Consider the following 19,078-nt stretch of genomic DNA (forward strand, 5'->3'; position numbering starts at 1 on the left):
GCAGCTTCCAGTCTGGTGAAGGGATATACTAATAGAAAAAGCATAAATAAATAAATAAATAATATAATTTATGGTAGTTATTAGCATTTAGAGAAATGGTTACATAGGACAATATGGAAGACTTAGAAAAGATGCTGAAGTTAGACTTCTCAAAGGGGGTAACATATGAGCTAAGATGTAAACAGTCTGGGTACAAGCATTGTAGGCAGAGAATATGGGGATGGAAATGAGTTTGGAGGGATGAAGGGACAGAAAAGTCACTGTGGCTGGAATGTCCGATGGTGTGGGGAGGAGGGATGAGAGGGAATGATAGAAGGGGCTGATTCATGTCCATGGGCCTTTGCATCTCATTTTATTTTGGCAGGTTCTAACCGCCAATATGCTGGGAAGTAAGAGGGTCAGATGTACCCCCCTGGGTAGAGACTATGGAGTTCTCTAGGAGAGCAAGACTAGAAGCTGGGAGACAAGGTAGGAGGAGTCTGTGACCATAGTTTGGGCCAGAGATGCTGTTGTTGTAAAGGAAGATTTGAATAGGAGAGATAATAGAAGTGATTCCTTTAGTCTGGAGGTTGCTTCAACAAGACCTCCTGCTGACTTGGCTGTGAGGTGATAGGGAAAGGAAGAACAGTTTCCAGGATTTCTGTCTGGACAGATTGTGGTGCGATTTCTGCACTGGGATAGGGACTGGTTTGGGATGGGAAATGAAGACATGTTAAGTATACAGTAGATACTGGAACCCAAGTGTAGTATCAGTAGGTAATTAGATATTCCATTTTGTATCTCTGGCGAGAGGTCAAGGCTAAAAAATCTGATGAGAGCCATCAGGTTATAGGTGGTATTTCAATCCATGGACAGAAAGAGACGGCAAACGAGAAAATGTAGATGGAGAAGAGAGAAGGATCAAGGGCTGTGTCCTGGGCTCTGTACTTCTCAGAAGGAAGATACAAGTAGATAAGCCAGCAAAGGAGACTGGGAACTTAGGGCCTTGTCAGCCAGGAGAAAAGTGGATCTAGCTAGTATAATGCATCGCTTTATACACACAGAACACATTCCATACAACTCTGCTAAAGAAAAGCATGAATGATTGATCTGGCTCTGGCTCTCCTCTGCATGCCTCTTCATTTCATCTCCCGTCACTCCTCCATCCCACTTACGTTCTAAGCAAACCCAGAGACACCTGCAGGATTTCAGTACACCAGACACTCATCCATGTCTTTGTGCATTGCATGTTTTCTTCCCTCTGCTCCCACTCCCTATTCCAACTGTGAGTGGTTTGCCTGCTTTTGGCAAACCTCCTCTGTTCCCTGCCATGCAAGGTAAGTCTCCCTTCTGTATACCCTCAGAGGACAGTGGCTTACTTGTATTATAGTACTTATTACGTTCTTTAGGATTCTTAGCTATTTTTATCTTCTACCAGATATTTGAGCAAATTGAGGGCAGGGATAGTATCTCACATTTTGATATCTCTGTGCCTAACATAGGGTCTGACAATAATAGTCACTTTTTAAAGAAATAAATAAAGTCATGTATTTTAAACAAATAAATGAATGTGTGATTCGATTTGCTAGGATCAATTCAACCTCCTAAGTAACTTTAAGTTGCTCTCCCTTGCTTATGTATTCCCCTCAGTATCCACAGGCAGGTTTATGGTTAGCTTATCAAATCCACAGAACAAGGTGGCACAGCCTGCTCAGAGCTTGTGATTATTTTACTGAAACAGACGTCTTCTGTTCTGTACATATCACAGCTATATTTTATATGAGAGAAACCTCCTTTGACAAGGCTTTAGAAACATCACCATTTCACCACAAAAACAATTTAGATATTACTGGTGTAGAGGAGATAAAAAGCATATAGCGTGGTTAAAGTCCTATCGTAAAGGTTCTTTAGTACTCAGCATTATTAAGTGGATTTATGTAAAATGCTCCTGTTCTTTTGAAGATACTTTAAAGATCCTGTAAAAATCATGAAGTAGTCCAATGAATTAGAAAAATTCACTGGATGGCAATGCTGCTCAATCTCATGTTTAACGACGGGGCAATATTACGCACTGTCAACTTTTCAGAGCTGCTGCATCTTGCCTGCTGCTGCTAAAACACAGATGTGACACAGCTTGATGTGGAATCAAGCCCCTCCACGCAGTACAGATTTCATCAGGACTCTGTAACCAGGACAGGGAACTATTTCTAGTTTCATTTGCAAATGAATGGGCAGAGCAAGAGGCAAGGGAGGTTCACATTGAATGGTCATAAATATATAAAGAACAAAGTTAGCTTTGGAGCTAGTGTTAAGAGCTAAAACAGGAACCTACTTTTAAAAAATTTACAAAGAAGGCTCATGCTCGTGTCATTCATCCTTCTTGAATCCTGGTACAACTGAGTGTTAAACCATATTTTTTCAGCATGGGGCAGAATTATTTTGTAAATGGCACAGTATTTTTAGCCATTTTCGTTGAACCTTGAGCATTTGCCCAGAATGTGCCTAGTGACATAGCCCTTGTAATTAGTTTTGTTGAAATGTGTTAACTTCAATGAGCACTAATAAGGGGGAGAAAACCACTGAGGAGTGATAGAGAAAATCTGGAAAGAAGGCTAAATAACATTAAAGGAATATTCAACCAATAATAAAATATACTAAAATAAAATGTAAAGATATAATAAGTTATATGATTCAGTGGCCAATTAAGATGATAAAAGAGAGATAGAGGTCCAGAAAAAACTGAAAAGACAGATATAGATTCAGTAGGTATGGAGGAAGATGACAGCCTATCTTTAAAAAAAAATGCTTCAATCTTATTGGTATATTCTCTTTGAAATTACTATTCCCAGGTTAAAAAAAAAAACATTAAAAGATTGAAAATATACCAAGAGTGTCATGAGAATGTCACAGCAAAACAGATCTAGAAATGATTTTGGCAGAAACTGGAAAATATGGTCTGGGAAAATAGCAGTAAATAAACTTGCTTTTCCTCTTGCTATTAGAACCTTGACAAGGAGCTCATTAGATAAAGATTTGATAATGAGAGAATTTAGTTAGCAGTGCAAGTGATCGAAGCTGGTGATGTAAGTTCAACAAATCCAACCATAACTAGATGTTCTCTCTTTCCATCATGGCTTAAATTGCTATAGCAGGAATTTAGATTAGACACAAGGGAAATATATTCTGATTGACACTATTGCAAGACGTCAAAATGGGTTACCTAGGGAAGTTTTGGAATTTTCTTCCTTAGCAATTGCTAAAAATGGAACGAATACTCAGGGATAGCCCTAGGCAAAAGTGGACAGTCAGAGACTTGGAGATCATCTTAGGAGGAGAAAGCCTTAGAAATCTTGGGATCCAGAGATTCCCAAACTTGTCTTCATGGAGTCATCTGGGGATCTTTTCAAAAAGCGAAGGCCAGGGCTGGAGCCAAGGAAATCACTGTCTCTAGGGGTGGAACACAGGCATCAGGAATTTTGGAAGCTTCCCAGGTAGTTCCAAAGGGCAGCCAAATTGGGGTACCGTGGATCTAATGTAATGGTCTCATGTTAAAAAAGTAACAATTGAGGCCCAGAGAGGAGAAGGGACTTTTCCAAGCCTGCCAGGACAGCCAGTGGCAGAGGAGAATTACAGCCAAATGTTCTTGACTCTGATCTGGTACAAAAACGAACAATCTTATTTTGTTTATAAGATCAACACATTATCATGATAGATAACTTGAAGAAACATTTAAATTGCCAATGAATCTCTCAATCTTACCATCCAGAGATAAATTATTGATCACCATTGATACCTTTGCATTTCCTTCTGTTATTTTCTCAAAATTCATATATGCTTTTAAATTTTGGTAAAAGGATTATGTTTATGAGAATTACAGTAGGCTTACTGGAAAGCCCAGAATTAGAGGTACAGATTGTGTTTGGGGATACTGAGCCATATCTTTGCCCCTCCCTCATGGACACACAGCATGGGTCCCCATCTTTCCTGACACTGCATCTAGGGCGAGAACCGAACGGGTTCAGGACAGACCTGAACTTCTTGAGTAATGATGCAAAGCCCAAGTGTAAGAAGACTGCCTTTGCGGAGTTAGTGTCACCGCCAGCTGCACCCCATGTAAGGGGCTCTGGGGCTAGAGGAAGCCAGGCTTAGAAGCTGCATCTGTTTCTGCTTATGTGGCCACTTCAATTCCATTATGTGTGGGGTCCTTGCCTGAATAAGTCAGAACTCCACCTAAGTTTATAGTGGCGTGTGTGCATTTGCATGTGTTTGTGTATATTCCAGACAACATGAAGGATGCAAAAACATTATTTTGAATGGGGTGTATCCTTATTATTGACCAAAAGAATCACTGTGATTTAGTGGATCAAACTTCTTAAATAAAAAGTATAATTCTAATTTTGAAGACCATACTGTATTATTGTCATCTGGCCAGTTAAATCTAAAACCCAATGTATGAAGTATTTTTGAAATCTGATGCTCACAATCTAATGTCTGTTCACTATCGGTAGTGAATAAATGCTTTAGTATTAAAAAATGGTTGATTTAAAAAGGAAGACTGCCCTTTGAAGACCAAATGAGTTTTAAGAAATGATTTTGAAAAGGAAGTGGCTAACTTCCTATCTTCTCAAGTGTGTTCTTTACTTTTGGGGCTGCATAAATGGCTTCAATAAGCAACCTGTTCCTATCACAGAAACGCACCTAGGTTTAACTGGGGGAAACATATTCAGATTGGTTTTACTTACTTGGTGAAAATGAAATCCTTTGTCACATTTAGGTTTAAGGATTGAATGAGCTATCTATTTCCCTTCTATCGTCAGAACCAGTAGTCAGGGGCAGCCCTGGTGGTGCAGCGGTTTAGCGCTGCCTGCAGCCTGGGGTGTGATCCTGGAGACCCGGGATCGAGTCTCACATCGGGCTTCCTGCATGGAGCCTGCTTCTCTCTCTGCCTGTGTCTCTGCCTCTCTCTCGCTCTCTCTGAATGAATAAGTAAATCTTAAAAAAAAAAAAAAAAAAAAAGAACCAGTAGTCAGTCTATATTGTTTATGTCTGCATTTCCACTTTGGAACTGTGGAGAACACAGAAACAGAATATTTGACCACTCATCCCTTTTCTATGACTATCCAAGCATTTTTTTTTAAAAGATTTTATTTATTTATTTGAGAAAGAGTGAGCACAAGCATGAGCAGAGGGAGGGGTAGAGGGAGAAGTAGACTCCATGCTGAGCAATGAGCCTAATGTGGGGCTCCATCCCAGGACCCTGGGATCATGACCTGAACCAAAGGCAGACGCTTAACTGACTGAGCCATCCAGGCACCCTAACCAAGCTTTTGATATAGGAAGCAACTAGTGTTTAAGAGTCATAAAATTCTGATTCAGGGCTTGACTTAGGATTATTTATTTATCCATTTTTTACTCTTTGGATACCAAGTAAGTAAGAGTTCCCTGTAAGCCTCTTACTCACAGATTTCATCATATACTTCAGCATTTCACAGGAAATCAAATTCATCTCTAATTATTTGGATGTGGCTCATGTATGTGTAAACACCTCTAATACCAGCTATGTTTTAACACCTCTTTGCCTTTTACTCACTGTGTCCATGCCTCCAGCCCCCTTCGTCTGTTAAGGGTGGCTGCTCTTGTCAGGGCCTGGTATGGATTTCAAAGAATAAAAAGTAGTTTTCATATAAATTAAAGTCAACATATTAATAAAAGAAATCTGATGTAAGGAAAAAAATACATCCCCAAACAAATTTCAAGTTCAATTATTTTTTAATATTGTTTACTATCTGAATTAAGAATTTCCTCCTTCTCTCAATAGCTTCAAGGGCAGGGAAAACAATAGGTCCAAGGGAATATGTAAACGTGGGTTCTAGTTCTGCCTGCCAGTAACCAGCATTGTGTACTTGGGCAAGTTCCTTAGCATCCTTCTCCAGAGGGATGAAGTGGGCCCTTTGAAATCCAGGTAGAGGTACAAACTCTAACATGGCCTGTGACATGTCTCGTAGGACAGTAACGGAGGTTCCAGAGAAGACTGGAGACCTCTGGGACCATCATTAAGATCTGTGATGCTCTGTCTTATGTGTCAACTTGACTTGGTCTTGGGGTGCCAAAATACTTGGTTAAACATTATTTCTGGGTGTGTCTATGAGGGTGGTTCTAGATGAGATTAGCATTTTGAATTAGAAGACTAAGTAAGGCAGATGGCTGTCTTTTATGTGGATTATCTAATCCATCGAGGAGCTGAATAGAACAAAAAGGCAGAGGAAGGGGAAATTTCTCCCCTTTGCTTGTCTGAATGAGCTGGGACATTGGTCTTCTCCTGTTCTCAGACAGGACTTACACCATTAGCTTTTCTGGTCGCTAGGTCTTTGGATTTGGACTGGAACTACATCACCAGATTTCCTGGGTCTCCAGCTTACAGGTAGCAGACTGTGGGACTTCTCAGCCTCAATAACCATGTAAGCCAATTCTTTATAACAAATCACTCTCTCTCTTTATCCTTACATACCCTGCTGATTCTGTTTCTTTGGAGAACCATGACTAAGACAAGATCTAAGAGACTGATGATTGATCATTTAGAGAGAAGAGATAGAACTGGCTATCTTCATGGCAAAGGACTGCTTTCTTAATCAATAGGAAGTATTTGTTTACTGAACATCAACTATGCATCCCGCATTATATGATATATCATATGCTTTATGAATAAAGGAAATTCAAGATACCACTTTGCTTACAGTGAGTTCACTGATTCTCCCCTGAATTCTGTATGGTTGTGTGTGATGTTCTACTTATTAAACCAATGCGCAGCTTAAGTGTCATCAGAAAAGAGATGTATCTCATCAATCAGTATTTTGATTTGATTTTATAAAAAGTCTTTCAAAACCAAAATGGGCAGATAGCTCTCCTGATTTAAATATAGAACTAAAGACTAGAACTATTTTAATCTTTGATTTCCATTATTTGACAAAAATAAGACTTTAACTTACAGATATTATTTTCATTCCTTTTCAATCAACTGGGAATAATAATATTTAACATTACAGGACATTTTATAGAATACCGATGATTGTCTTTTTTTCTTTTTTTTTAAAGATTTTATTTATTTATTCATGATAGTCACAGAGAGAGAGAGAGGCAGAGACACAGGCAGAGGGAGAAGCAGGCTCCATGCACCGGGAGCCCGATGTGGGATTCGATCCTGGGTCTCCAGGATCGCGCCCTGGGCCAAAGGCAGGCGCCAAACAGCTGCGCCACCCAGGGATCCCCCGATGATTGTCTTATATGGGGCAGCATTTTTATTCAAGAGATGGGGTTTTGAATAAACCAGAGAAATAGAATTATTCTTCTTATAGTAATAAAGTTCTTAGAAAGTTATTTAACGACTGCTCCTAAAAGTAAAAGAAATCCAGAAGAAAAAGGGAGGGAGGACGGGAGGGAGATAAATAGAGAGAGACAAAAGCAGAGAGACAGTGAGAGAGAAGAAGGAGAGTCTAATTTTCCTACAAATATCAGAACTGGAATGTACCTGTGGCAGAGACTGCTAACTGTCTTCTGTGCTGATAGCACTGTGGCCATTTCCTAGCCTCCCTTGCAGTTTGAGGAAGGGGTAGTGGTAGTGAAGTAATGTGTCTGACTAAGCTCCTGCGAATGGGATGTGAGTGGATGAGATATGGGCTGGAGCTTTTTGGAGCCTCCTCAAATCTCATTCCCCTGGTGGAGGGTGGAGCAAGAACACACTTGCAACTTGGCTTTGACCATGCAGGTGAGGATAACACTCTATGGAACTGGGGAGAAACAAGTTGCAAGGAACCTGGGTCTCTGAATGATGGCATGCAACAAATCTTCCTGTTAGGATGGCACTTCAATTTTTAACAGAAGAAATAAATTATTTTGTTTGAACAATTGTATTTTGGGGAATATTTTACAGCTGTTAGCGTTACCCTACCTAGTATTGGACCTCACAATTATCAATCCTAGTTTTTTTTTTTTAAAGATTTTTTTATTTATTCATGAGAGATACAGAGAGAGAGAAAGGCAGAAACATAGGCAGAGAAGCAGGCTCCATGCAGGGAGCCCGATGTGGGACTCGATCCCGGATCCTGGGATCACACCTTGAGCTGAAGGCAGACGCTCAACTGCTGGGCCACTCAGGCATTCCAATCCTAGTATTTCTTAAACTTGAGTCATTTGATCATAACTGAAATTTGTCATTTCTGTCTTTTACCATTGTTTACTTAATATATTTTGTAACTGATACAGCTCTTGTACTTAAATAGGCAAAATCTACTCTAGCCTTGCCTAAAGTATGTTCATGAAATCGTCACTTTGAAGTTCTAGTTATATTTTTCTAATATATTTTAAGATAAATGCACTATTATTAAAATGCTCATCCATTTTCCACTTAATCTCATAGATCAAATACATAAAACTCAATATCAATTCAATCCTCTCATTTGCTGATGAGAAAGCTGAGGCCTTAATGGTAAGATGTTGGCATGGTTAGAACCAGGACCCATGTCCAATTTGAGACTTTTCCCACATACACTATTATGCTACCCCACCTTTTTCATGTAAGTTTAACATATGATTCTTGGGTACAGAGCCTTCCAACAAATAGTTTAAATTACTCTCACTAAAAAAAAAAAAAATAATAAAATAAAAATAAATTACTCTCACTACAGTCCCATTAATCTTTAGAGAATTTCTTTGAAGAGGAAGGGATAAAATTATTGTTCAGGTCTTGTTAGTGCACAGAGCACAGAAGGCTGCTGAAGGCTGGTTCAGATGGAGTTTATATCTTTTCATGTTCACTTTCTTCTGAACTGATTTGCTCAGCAAATGTGGATGAGATCATGTCCAGAATGCAGATCCTATATTTCTCTGATTTGAAGTTCAGGGAATTTGTTTAAGCTACTTTCTGGCCTGCAGCTTGTCTACAAATATGGTCTAGAAGATCAATCAGTGGATAACTGAGGTTTTATTAGAATACATCAAGTCAAAGATTTTATTAGTTTTGTATTTACACAGTGGATATAAGGGACATTGAAAGAATATGGTAAGTATCCATAGCACTGACTTTAAAAAGTTAGAGGCAGACTCTAAATAACCCTTTTCCTTTAAATAGCTCATTTACCCATAAATTTAAGACCGTCTTGCACCTCTTTATACTTTTATCCATATCACCCATGAGGGTTTCACTCTCTTATCACCAAGTCACTCTACAATAATTCTTATCTATGCTTCAAATTGTTTTGGAAATCAACTTTTATTTGTTTAAATTGAAAGGAAATTGAATCAGTATAAGAAAAAAGGAACTTTTGCCAGTTTCCCAATGCACAGTATCCCAAGTTTGCAGAACACATCTAATCTTTATGTAACCTATCTACATTTTGACATGGGAAGCCTGTTAGTGAACATGACATTGTAAGCTTTAGGAAATCTGTATCCTGGCAGTTACTCTCAAGATTCCTTCAATACTGCCCAAATAGTATTTTTGGGCAATTTTTGCCCAAACAGTATTGCCCAAACAATGCTTTCAGATACTTTCAAAAGATTTTCGCTTAAGACAGAATGATTTAAGTAGTGTTGAATCCATTAATCTACTCTATATACTTCATTTTTAAAAATATTTTATTTATTTATTAATGAAAGACACACACAGAGAGAGGCAGAGACACAGGCAGAGGGAGAAGCAGGCTCCATGCAGGGAGCCTGACGTGGGACTCCATCCCAGGTCTCCAGCATCAGGCCCTGGGCTGAAGGTGGCGCTAAACCACTGAGCCACCCAGACTGCCTTCCTCTATGTATTTCAAAGAGGTGACACTGTCATACAAAGCAGAAGGAGATATGAGGGGGTGTTAGAGGCTGATACCCCTCATGGTATGAGAGCACCCAAGTCAGAGTGTTTTACATAATCTTATATTAATAAAAACAGTTCAAGAATGATCTCCAATTTCCTTTAATCATTTACTATTTCTGAGGTGCCTATCAGATCTATGGTACATGCGCACAGAATAATTTCAGGTAAAAACAAAATTTCTACGGAAAGAACTTTTTAGCTTACATCACTAGGACTGGATTTAGCTGTAGAGTTGTTTTGAATGTGGCATCTCCTAGTTAAACTCAGCAGAGAGATAAAGAAGGTCACACATGCTTCTAGAATAAGGAATACTATTTGGCATTAAAGTCTTTAACTATCCACGTTCTCAAAAGTAATTACTAATTTGCCTGTGATTTCCCAGAGAAGGCACTGCTGGAAGGAAAGTTAGCCTGAAGCCTAAAGAGAAGTTACCTTGAGGGCTGTGTCCTTTGTGATAGGACATAGAAATGGAAAAATGGGGCCTCTCATAAAGGAAGGTCTAATACACTATGAAGAAGAAAGGGCGAGACCCTGGCCAGATCCTTGGAGAAGGATGAATATGCCCTAAGGAACATGGATTGTCATTAAAAGGTCTTTGTTTATACTCCTTTGGGGATCTGAGAAGATAAATTGAGGACTGGTAGAAATGCGAGGGAGTAGCTTGAAAGACTACATTCTAGGAGGAATGAGTGAATACCCTTTCTCTATGCTATGGGGCTTGGAGGAGTAGAACAATGCCATAATCATCTATCTGCTTAGCTAATTACCCCAACACATAGCAACTTAAAAAGAAAACAAACATTTACTATGTCATACAGTTTCTGAGGGTCAGGAATTTGGGAGTAGCTTAGCTGGGTGATTCTTACTTGGGGTGTCTCCTGATGTTGGAATTAAGCTGCTGGCTGGGGCTTCAGTCATTTTAGGGCTTAATGGGGCTTGGGGGGATTCACTTACAAGACGGCTCACACACGTGGCTGTTGACAGGATGCCTTGGGGTCTCTCTGGCTGTTGGTAGAATGCTTGGTTTCTCACATGCTAAAGGTTCTCATGACATGGCAGCCAGATTTCCTCCAGAGCAAGTGAGGCAAGAGAGAGAGCAAGGAGGAGGCCACAGTACCTTTTATGAACTAATCTTTAAAGTCACACACCATGGATCCCCTTTATTCTATTTATTTATTTTTTAAAAAGATTTATTTATTTATTTTAGAGAGAGAGAGAGAAAGAGAGAGAGTATACAGGAAGAAGGGGCAGAGGGAGAGAGAGAGAGAAACCTAAGCAGATTGGAGTGTGGAGCCAGATCAAGGTTTGATTTCACGACTCTGAGATCATGACCTGAGCTGAAACCGAGAGTTGGATGCTCAGCTGACTGTACCCCCCAGGTGCCCTCCACTTTATTCTATTTATTGAAAGAGAATCACTAAGCCCAGCCCACACTCAAGAGAACTAAGCTCCATATTTTGAAGAGAATATCAAAGAATTTGTGGACATTTTAGTTACCATAAGCAATATCACGAGTGAGGCTCAATGGGAAGAGAATAGGGGTGTGGGGAGAAATCAGAGCTCTAGAGTTTAACAGTTTTAGTACAATTTAATAGACTCAATTAGCCAAAAGGATTTGAAGTTATACTTCCTATTCTTTTTCTTGCTTTTGACCACTGTACTTCCCTTTGTTCATGCATCTTCATTTTTCCTCATTCACATATTTCATTATTCTTTTTCAAAATTTGTTCAGAAGAAGAACTCCCTCAGGGTAAAAGTAGAGCTGTGAAAACATTGATTAAAATGCACACAACAAGCATTATAATAGTATTGAAGCCAAGGGAAATGTGACTTTGATTCCAGGGACACAAGTTCATTTTCTGTTAGTCAGTAAGTTTGTGATATTTCTTAAGCAACCATTAAAGACGAGATGCTTCGAGGAATAGATGCATTTAAGGAATTAATTACTACTTTATTTATTTATCCAGCAAACATTTGTGAGGCCTTGCTCTGCATGGCCTTTCAGACTCTCTGAAAGGTTGCTGAGAGCATAAAGAAGGATGCAGCATGGTTCCGGGTCCTGCACGTGAAGAGGTCAAAGTCTAGTGCGGAGATGGCTGTGTAAACCCATGGTAACTATATCACATGATAAGCTATACCTGTATGATGCCCTGAGTGGTGTGCATATACCTGTGATTCTTCTAGCTCTTTAAGGGCAGAGGTTGTTAGATTCAATTTTCTATTCCTAGCACCCACCCCATAAAAGGAGCTTAACCATATCTGATGAATTTGTTGCTACATCCAGTTAATTTGAAGGCTGAGGCACGTAGACAGACAAACTAGCTAAATGCAACATTACCAGATGCTAGCCCGTCTTTCCTTGCTAACAGTAATAAGGATGTATTTTTCATGTGTGGTTGCAGGTGTACTGACTGCCCATGTGACCTTGTCTCTCCTCCACAGATGCAACACAGTTCTCTCTAGGGACCTCTGTTCCTGGGAGGCAGCTTCAGGCCTCATTGAACTCCCAGGGTTTCTTCCCTGCTTCTCACTTCTGAGATTCCTTGTGCATCCTTCCTAGGGACCGCTGTAGCTGACAGTGTTTAGGACGCTGGCTAGAAAGAAAATCCAAAAGGAAGCATAGAGTAAGCTCCTCTCTCTTCTTGTTCAGGGAAGATTTTCTTTTTAAGCCTAGAATGGGAATATTTGGTTCTTTAGTCCTAAAATTACAATACTTTGAGCAGGGATGAAATTTTTGGTTATTTTTCAATAAAATATAAGATATAGAGGTAAAGCCTCCCCCTTACAAAGCCTCAGTAGATCGAACAGTTCAACTTAAGCTTTTGCACATAAACAGGTTCCCAGGTCACTTAAGATATACAATAAATGTGCATGTGGCATTAGCTGTCTACTAGAGAGTAGAAGAGACTGTATTTTAGCTCAAACCTTAGTTGAATTGTATATTGTCAGGTATTGTGTAGTATAAGTAAAAATTAGTTCATACCGTGTAAAATACAAAACATGCCCAATATTACTGTGGCAAGGACTGGTTGGTGCTACTTGCATTGTTATAAACACATCTCACTGATTGATGAGACCAAGACAACCACAGAGGACATTTCAGCAGAGTCCTGGGCAGAAATCTGGATGGTACAGACAGAACTGTTTCCATCAACCATGAAAATGTAAATACTAAACTATATTAGGAGGTGATATAGTGCTTTATATTATGCAACAGATGGAAGTGTGTCCACATTAGGTGATTAATAATCAGCCAGGCATCCATTAATTCAACAAATATTTACTGAATACTTACTAGGTACCAGATATTGTTCTAGGTATTGAGGTACAGTGGTTAATAAGAGACAAGGCCTCTTTTCTTATGGAGGTACACTTTAAAGTAAAAAGACAAGCAACAAACAGACAAAAACAAACAAGAAAAGACCTAGTGATAAATATAAGGATGAAAAAACCCTAGGTGCTGTGTGGTCAGGTTCAGCTTCCTGAGGCATTGGTACTCAAGCTAAAATTTAGATGACAAGAAGAACCTGCTGCATGAAGATCTGGGGGAAGTGTGTCCCTGCAGAAGACAGAGCAGGGATGGTGAGCAACGAGGTTGTCGTGTGAGAAGAAGAGAGAGAATCTCAGGGCCCCTGGGGCTCACGGGGGTCTGAGGAACAGAAGGAGCTGGAAGGGGGACCAGGTGTCAGGTCAAGAGGCAGGACGATGACCAAAAAATAGGACTTAAAAATGGAATAAAATGTGAAATAGAAGGGATACTGGAATCAGATGATATAAAACTATAAGAGAGAGACTTTGGAAAACCTCACCATGCTCCAGGCCTGATTTTCATCTGGGTCTCACTAGTGTTGAGAACCGTCTCTAATGAGGCCAATCTGCAGCACCACTCTTTACTTGTTTTGAAATGAAGAATGAGGAACTTTGAGTTCTTTTAAGAATCCTATATCCCACTACAGTGTCTATAACATCACTTTTTGGTTGATTACCAACATAATACATGTTTATGATGGAACATTTGGAAAATACAGATAAGCTAGGTGGAAGAAATAAGACTACTCCAAAGCCAGTACCTGATAGAACCACCATCAACATTTGGGCACAGATTTTCTTTATGCTTACATAGTGCAATGATTCAGAACACGGGCTTTGGAGTCTGGGTGAAAATCATGGCTTTGAAACTTGCTAACTGAGTGTTACTCATTTTTCAATTGATCTTAATTGTTTATAAAATGGCACATAACTAACCCTCAGTTTCCTCATCTGCAAAATGAGAATAGTAGTGTTATCTTCTTCATAGGACTACTATGAGGATTAAATAAGATCATCCATATAAAGCTCCTGACTTGCATACTGTATGTACTTTTAACATGTTAGGTACTATGCCATTATCATTTTTACAAAGTCGGGAACATATTGTAAAACTATCAGTAAATACATTATTATTCCAGTCATCACCAGGCATTTTTACATGTTCTTAAATATTTTTCATAATGTAGTTTTTAATGGTTACACAGCATTTTACTAAGAGATACAATTTAGCTAATTCTCTGTTATGGGACAATTAGGCTGTTTCCAAATTCTCCCTATTTAAAAAAAATATTGTAAACTTTTATGATTATAAATTGTAAGAAGTGGCTGGGTCAATATCATGTATTCTTGGATGCATTTCATCATACCTTCTACTGTGAATTAGACTTTACCCTTGGATAAGAACAATGTTGGGAAGTAAAGAGTCTGCATACATGTTCAGTTTTGTAGGTCTGATTTCCCATCAGCTTAGTGAAATACTCCCCTCTATCCTCTTTTTCCTCCACATCTGTTCATACCTTCTGGTCAGCAACATCCTCCATTCCCTAAGGAAGCTTCTCAGTTCCAGGCTTCCAGAGGAGCCATTTTGTTTACAGATTTCTGGTTTGCTGAGAATTCTGTACTAAATATTCATTTCACTTGAAGCCATAGATGTATAGGATTTTAGTATATTAGAAATCCAAGCCCTCATCTTACAAGTGAAGAAACTAAAGTAGATGGAGCAAGTGATTTTTCCAAGCTGGTTCTCTGGCCTAGGCTATGAGACAGCTGGTCGGGGTTGGCTCATTTCTTTGTCTCTAAGTACCTGGTTCAGCAGTCAGTGCACGTAGCCAGCCAGTGCTGTTTGTTGAATGAATGACTACTTGAAGTAACTTACAGCCTCCAAGGATTCTAAGCGGGAAAGGACCATAAAAGTGTGGAAACTGAAGCCTATGTTGGTTAATGAAATGTATGTTGTCAGTTAGCTATTAGTGATGAGTTGGAATAACAAATCAGTCTCTCAATTCCCAGGAGAGACAACGAGACGCCAGCAGAAGACAAGGCTTCATGGGATCATGTGGGAATCATGGAAAGAAGGGATTAAACTAATTCTGCCTTGTTCTAGAGAGAGTAAAGCCAAGACTAAGGAAAACTGGAAGTTGCTCATAGGCCAATTTCAGCATAACACAGGGAAGAGCTTTTTAATAGTTAGGACTGTCCAAATTGGAAGCAGGTTTTCTTGAAAAGAAGTTGCCACTAATTTGAAATATTCAAGTAGAAACAGGATATGTTTGAATAAATAATTTACCAAGTATGTTTGAAAAGAAAACAAATTTTATTTTATATGCCTGGTTGGGATAGATGACTTCTAAGGCTTCCACCAAAACTAAGATTAAATGGTTTTGTGAATATATGTATAGACACACAAACACACACAGATAGATAAGTGAATATTTTCTTCCTTGTTGATACATTAACTTAGTAATTACGTCCTCTGAGACTGAACCCATTGTGTTTCTGGGACCAGATGAAATCTAGTGTCTTTACTTACTCAAGTAAATCACTTTCTATTTAGTGATAATTTAGTGTGCTACGCATAGTAGGAGTTCGAAAGATGAATTTAAATTAGCTCTTAAGTCTGGAAAAATCTACATTTGAGATAAATTCAGTTACAGGCTCCATGTAGTTGAATAAGTTGAACTCAGCTGGTCTCAATCAAATATATCAGTTTATCACATTCAAGAACACTAATGCATTAATTTTTTTTAAACTAAAAAAGGATAAAATTAAAAGAAGAAATTTGGGTGGATTGTACTGTGATGAGATAAAGTCGTTCTCCTACTGGATTGCTGAATGATGATATAACATTAAGACAGAATTATTTCCTAGAATATAAAGAACCGTTTTAATATGAAACTGCAAGTGTGATTTAATTGCATTTTAAGTATGGGGCTACTGAAAGACTGCTCATAGTATAATAATTTTATCCAAATCCTAGTGGCAAGACAATCGCATAAATGAACCATATCACAGGAATACTTTCAATTTCCAGTAATAGAAATGGAGGTCCTAACAAGTTCATACTTGGGTTTGGTGAAAAACTCCACTCTTAAATAGCAATCTAACAAAGCTTTGAGGAGTATCATAGATGGTGTCTGTGATGCACTCTTTGTGATTCCAACCAGAAAGGAATCTTATTAGAAGGCTAAATAAGGTAATTAATGTGCAAATTAGGTACTTCATTTGCTCTATCAACATTGTCATTTTTTTAAAAGATTTTATTTATTCATGAGAGACACAGAGAGAGAGGCAGAGACACAGGCAGAAGGGAAGCAGGCTCCATGCAAGGAGCCCGACGCAGGACTCCGTCCCGAGTCTCCAGGATCAGGCCCTGGGCTGAAGGCCATGCTAAACCACTAAGCCACCCAGGCTGCCCTCAACATTGTCATTGTTTTGAACCCCCTTAACAGTAAAAATTTATGGCTCAACTATCCATTGGCTAGACTATCTCAGCCATGCTTTTTATCCCACTCAAGAAAATGTGTATTTCAGAAACAGCACGATCTTCTGTGTTTCAGGCATGTGAACCTTGACCTCACAGAGGCATAGCAAATGTGTAGCATGGGTTCATCATAGAACCCAGATGAGACTCAGATCTTTCTGACCAGGGCTCCAGATAGATTGCTAATCTATCACAGAATTGGTTTAGGAATTGACATCTATTAATCACCTCTGGTGGCAAGTCAAAATTTCTCTGGTAACAAATCTCATTCTAACAATCATTATCATGGTTATTTCATGTCTATAAAGTGAGACTCATTTCATATGTATCCTGCTGAAGTTTCAGTTTTTGAATTCCACTTCCAGAAACATGAAACAGAAAAACAATTAAAAAAAAAAAAAGTTACCTCCACTGCTGCTTTTGCCCTTTCAAATTCTTCTTCCAAGGAATGGTTTCTAGAAAGTAATGCACTTCCCCAGCGCTGTTCTTTGGTCAGTCGAGCCTGAAATAAACCAAACACATGGTGTTATAGTTTTGGAATCACTGAATACAAAAAATACAAATATTTTTCCTTTTCTCATATTTCCCTCGAGTTTAAGAAGCATCTGCAAAGGATGTTATTTTTGGAGTACTTCGCAAGCATGATGTTGCCCAAACTGGGATGGTGCCAAAATTGTGTGAACATGTACGCATGATTCTTTTAAGAGTGAGTCTCAGCTCTGATCATGTTAAAAGCAAAGCCCAGGCCCAGCCTTCCAAGGATCTTACTTTAATTAGTCATGATTCCAGGCATTGCTATTTTAGTAAGTCTCCCCAGGGGATTCTAATATGCAGCTAAGATGGAGACTCTCCATTAGAAGCCTAGACCTAGGAACTGATATTCAAGCTTCCAGTTCACCTCAGTTAAAACTGCAAGCTGCAGAGACGGAAGGTGGCTGCTAGACCCTCTCCTTACATACACAGCAGATCCTCATGCTTGAGTTCTCTTTCCTTTGCCTTCCCTCATGTCCTGTTTCCTTGGGACATTGCACAGCTAAATATTAGTTACTTAGATAAAATCATGTTTGATAATGCCGACTGGTTTGTCACAATTAACAGGCAACATGATATACATCTTAACTTAGCTAAATGCATATATTCCAGAAGACTGGCCCCACAAAGAGTCTGCTGGAATTTTAAAATTGTTATTCATTTTTAAGCTCACAAAAATGAAATACATTCTTCTTGAAAAAAATAATCATGGAAAATAAGAGGTATACCTCTAGAATTTCTCCTTTTCAGTTGCATATATATTCTTGTACCTGAGATAGTAATGTGTTTCGAGAATTTTCGAAACATAAATGGTATGCTATTCTGTAGCTTACTTTTCTCCATTCAACAATATATCTTGGAGAGTTCCACATTTAGTATTTATGGATCCACCTCATTCTTGCCCAGGGATTTCCCAGTAAGTATGTACTATAATTGGTTCAGACCTCTCTCCATGAGCAGTCATGGTATTTGTGATTTTTCTCCATGTGATTGCTTATTTTCTTGTCTATCTTTCTGCTACACTACGTGATCCATGAAGGTAGGATTTTGTCTCTAACTTTTGTTCTGCTTGTACTTAGCCAAGGGCCTGAGAAGTAGTATGTGCTCTAAGAATGTCTACAGACTGCAGAATAAGGGATTGCACTGATAAGGCAGCTAGATGCTTGAGGATCAGGAGGAGGGAGGTTCGTGGAGTCAAGCCTCCCTCCTCCCTTTTATCAACTTTTATCCATGTATCTGGTTCCTCTCCTCCAGGGATGCTCAACCTCTACTTCTATGGGAATTATGTGAACAGGCCTGGGTCCCCCCCTAGACCAAAGAATCTGGGGGTAGGACCTGGCCATTAAATGTTTGAAAGGTTCTTTTGGTGATTTTGAAAAGCATCCATGTTTGAAAACCACTGTTCTAGAGCAAAACTTTGGCCTTCACTAAGCACTTACCATCTATACAGTACAGTTGCTTTTCATTTTTTCTCTACCATCACTGGTCCTCAAGAGGAACCACCCTCCCCCCCCCTTATTATTACACAGTAGTAATACCAGGGCTCATTACATGTCAGATGCTGCTTCAAGTCCTTTAGATACTATAATTCACTTTGTCTTTTCAACAACCTGTGAAGTAGGTATTATTATTGAATCCGTGACATTGAGGCACAGAGAGCTAATTAACTCGCCGAACATCACACAGCTATGAAGTGGTAGGGCTGATGCTTCTGGGCCATGGTCATAACCACTGCACTATACTGCCTCTTATCAGAGGCTGTGGTTCACTGACCATTTTGGGAAGATGCAAAATCTAGAAAAGCTCTCTTTCAGAGTTTCATGCATGGTTGAAGGAGTCAACTAAGAAGCCCTCAAGAATACTGTGGGCTGAAAGTAATAATGAAATAGTTGCTATGAACACTTCTGAACATAAATAAT

At 39.1% G+C, this 19,078-nt stretch overlaps 1 protein-coding gene across 21 annotated transcripts in view; it reads right to left on the reverse strand.

The window, feature by feature from the left end:
- The window catches only part of PEX5L (peroxisomal biogenesis factor 5 like), a 315,279-nt gene that overhangs the window by 57,210 nt on the left and 238,991 nt on the right, over positions 1–19,078 (reverse strand). For all 21 annotated transcript variants that reach the window (XM_038583444.1, XM_038583441.1, XM_038583448.1 and 18 more), the window contains one exon: positions 17,035–17,130. In XM_038583444.1, the coding sequence (XP_038439372.1) occupies positions 17,035–17,130 (96 nt within the window). The remainder of the gene's footprint in view (positions 1–17,034; positions 17,131–19,078) is intronic.

The sequence above is a fragment of the Canis lupus genome, chromosome 34, assembly GCF_011100685.1.
Source record: "Canis lupus familiaris isolate Mischka breed German Shepherd chromosome 34, alternate assembly UU_Cfam_GSD_1.0, whole genome shotgun sequence".
NCBI classification, from domain to species: Eukaryota; Metazoa; Chordata; class Mammalia; order Carnivora; family Canidae; genus Canis; species Canis lupus.